General features: G+C 41.8%; 1 protein-coding gene across 1 annotated transcript in view; it reads left to right on the top strand.

The window, feature by feature from the left end:
* The first annotated feature begins 1,786 nt into the window (after positions 1-1,786).
* LOC110054550 (uncharacterized) overlaps positions 1,787-3,438 on the top strand; it is a 9,266-nt gene continuing 7,614 nt past the window's right edge. Inside the window, exons 1-2 of the mRNA XM_089296654.1 lie at positions 1,787-1,905; positions 2,915-3,069. Coding sequence (XP_089152780.1) covers positions 2,939-3,069 — 131 coding nt within the window. The 5' untranslated portion in view covers positions 1,787-1,905; positions 2,915-2,938. The remainder of the gene's footprint in view (positions 1,906-2,914; positions 3,070-3,438) is intronic.

Below are 3,438 nucleotides of genomic sequence, written 5' to 3'. Positions count from 1 at the left end.
AGCGGGTGAGTCCACGAAGTATATTGCTTGAAAGCCTGTCAAATAAGCAAAGTTTAGGGTTGTTCTCAAGAGATAACAAATCAGCCATGTGCGAGTTCAAACTACGAAAACACTGAGAAAAAACTATGACTACTGATTTAAGAACAAACTTTGATGCTGAGACGAACACCTCAGATGTTTAAAAAAAGTCAAGACTCGTCGTTAACAGAACTTTGAAGATGAGGCAAACAACAAGCAATTGGGTAAAAAGGATCGGCTCAAATAGTAAATATCTAAGAGTAACTCCTGTGTTGGAATATACTGATTCTTTTATTCGTTTTTACTGTGTTCAATAAGCTTAGTTGTAAAGTAGAACTTGATATTACGTTACAAAGCCAGGGTAAACGCTCTTAGAACGTCCAGCATTCTCGTCCCCAGAGGCCGCGCTCCTTTTGGTCAGCACCAAGAATCACGACCTCTGGCCGGGTCCAACACCGAAAGTCCGCGATTCACGGACTTCCCGTCACTTTGCGCATGCTCAGAGTCAGTTCTGACAAAACTGATTGGTTCCGGTCTCATTCAATTGTGTTTGCAAAGCCAATCAGACTCCGAATCTCACCGGACCTACCCAGAGGTCGTGATTCTTGGTGCTGACCAAAAGGAGCGCGGCCTCTGGGGACGAGAATGAACGTCCAGTTATCGACTACGCTGAGCACCCAAAAGAAATTCAAGCTTTGCAGTCATGTTTGTTAGCATGCGAGCTATGGAAATTATAGAAACATTTGAAATTAGGTGCAATCTGGCGTGAAAAGATGAATGCAAATTCGAGATATAACTGAATCACGTATATTATAAACCCTATAAACCCTATAAAGCGAAGCAGGGAAAAATCATTCATTCAAGTAGCTCACGCAGGATTCGGTAAAGTCAGTATTTAGCGTTGAAACAACTTTGACGTCTAGTAGCTTCGAAAGCTACCGTTAAGTAGGTGTTTGAGCACAAAAAATGCAACAAAAACAATTGACTGGAACGACTGAATACACCAGCCAATATTAAGAATGAAACAGCGCGACAGCTTTCTGAATTTCAACCCTGATGGCATTTTAGGGGCTGTTTCTCGGGGTTAAGTTACACGGCAGCACGGCGTTATCTTGGCACGCCTCCTTGGTGTGTGTCTTTGCGTAGTGTACTTTTGGAAAGAAGTCTCTTGGCACTTTTATTTATTAGCTGTATTTCTAGTTTCTCGCACGGACCGATGAAGCAGCTCCTAGCCTGCTCCGCGTTCTGTCGGTCACAATTGATCTATAGCTACATGTGAAAGCAACTGAGCGAAGTACTACGTGATGTAAATTTTCAAACGAAGTACCCGTTTCTTATCGACTACACTGCGCGCCTTTGTTAGCACGTAATAGCTCTGCAAGTTACCGTAAAGGACTAAATGTGTTTGAGCACATAAAGTGACGCAGCAAAAACAATTGACTGGAACGGCTGAATACACCAGCAAATGTAAAGAATGAGTAAGCGCGATATCTTACTGAATTTCAACACGGCAGTTTAGAGGACCTGATCTCAAAGTTATACTATATAGTTCAATAAATCACATGGTCACTAGGAAACGTTGGGCTTGAGAACAGGCTCGAAAACAAGCTTTTGTGTTGAAACTACTCTATGTCTAGTCGCTTGGCAAGTTACCGTAATGCACGTGTTGAGCTCAGAAAATGACGCAACAAAAGCAATTGACTGGAACGACTGAATACAGTGGCCAATATTATGAATGAGTGCGCGATAGCTTTCTGAATTTGCACACTCATGCTAATTTTAAGGGCTCTTTCTCAGATGCCAGCAATGTGTTCTCTCTGAACCTTGGAAAAAGTTCCTATGGCAATTTGTCGGGACTGTGTCTCAAGGAAGGACGTAAATTTAATGGTACGATCTCATTGTTTATTACTTACTATTCCAATTTGATTTGCTTGATGTCTCAAAGAAATTTTCCAGCGAGGTTCTGTTGAGCGGCTGAATAAGTCGCTGTCGTCACTAGGAAACAACCACAGTTGTTTCCTAAACATTGAGCTTTGCAACCCAGTAAAGGACGCCTCTTTGGTGTGCCCGTCAGCTTTTGTACAGAAGTCTAGAAGAGCCTAGACTGGTAGTTTTTAGCTGGTAAACCCAGGCTTTAGTAGTGAAACTTATCTTCTTTCATGTTTTGTAGCTTCGCAAGATAACGTAAAACATGTGTTTGAGCACAAAAATGACGCAGCAAAAACAATTGTCTGGAACGACTGAATACAGGACCTAATATTTAGAATTAGTGTGTGCGAGATAGCTTTCTGAATTTCAACACTGATTGGGGGCTGTATGTCATGTTTACACTTTGTTACATGGTCATTAACAGTGTTCTATCAATATAGAGCTGAAATCGTCTTTAAACAAGCATAGTAAGAAATTACCAGGTACAGTAAGACAACATGAGCAAAGGTACGAGAACTCTAGTAAACGATGTTTCCAGAGGACCGCAAATCTTTGACTGAAAATCAGTACGACAGAAATAGAAATTTGAAGATAGTACCCTGCAAAACCTTTCGGAAAAATTGCACGTCTGTCCATTATAGCACCTTTTCATAATAATAGATGTCCAACAGTAGCAATTAATTAAAAGCATGAAATGTAGACATGATGATAGATGCGAATGCGGCAGCCATACCACAACCTTGAAAAACAGACCTGAAAAAAATTTCAGGCTTTGAACGGGATTCGAACCCACGACCTTTGCTCTGGTCGTGGGTTCGAATCCCGTTCAAAGCCTGAAACTTTTTTCAGGTCTGTTTTTCCAGTAGTGTTATGGCTGCATTCCCATCTATCATCATGTCTATATCAACTTTTCCATGACCGTCAGCAGCGGAAACCAAACTCATGCCATTGTTGATTTCCTATTCAGTGATATAAATCGAAGGAAATCGGGATGGCCCAGAAGACGGTCCAATTTAGCATCGATCTGGTGGAAGCTGCCCTTGAACACAGACAGTTCTTACAGCTCGTTGATGACCATCCACACCTGTATGCTGGACCACACGTTCGGAATGCAATCAGGAGGTATGTCTACTCCAAGTTCGGCAAATGATTTAAATTTCAAGTCCAATCATTGCATATTTTTAAGGTCCGCGCACGTTTTGCATGCACGTTTTGTTGTGATCAAACTGCAATCCAATCGTAGGCTGCTTGCGATCGTAGCCCTGCGGTGATTTCTGCACCACTTGTCCTTCACTGATTCACGTAACGGTACCCTTGAACTCAACTTGATTACAGATCTGTACTCGATATGACGGGTAATCAAGCTAAACAGTTTTGAACCTAAAATAACCTTTAGCTTGCGGAGGTTTCCCGTTTAAACATTGGATTACCATGCCTGCCTGCAACATGGGCATCTTACAAAACTCCTCTCAGTAACACCGTTTGTCTTAA

The sequence above is a fragment of the Orbicella faveolata genome, unplaced genomic scaffold (assembly GCF_042242905.1).
Source record: "Orbicella faveolata isolate gen_17 unplaced genomic scaffold, um_ofav_v1 contig_1, whole genome shotgun sequence".
NCBI lineage: Eukaryota > Metazoa > Cnidaria > Anthozoa > Scleractinia > Merulinidae > Orbicella > Orbicella faveolata.
Note: the sequence above shows the minus strand (reverse complement) of the source record. Positions and strands in the feature narration are given on the sequence as shown.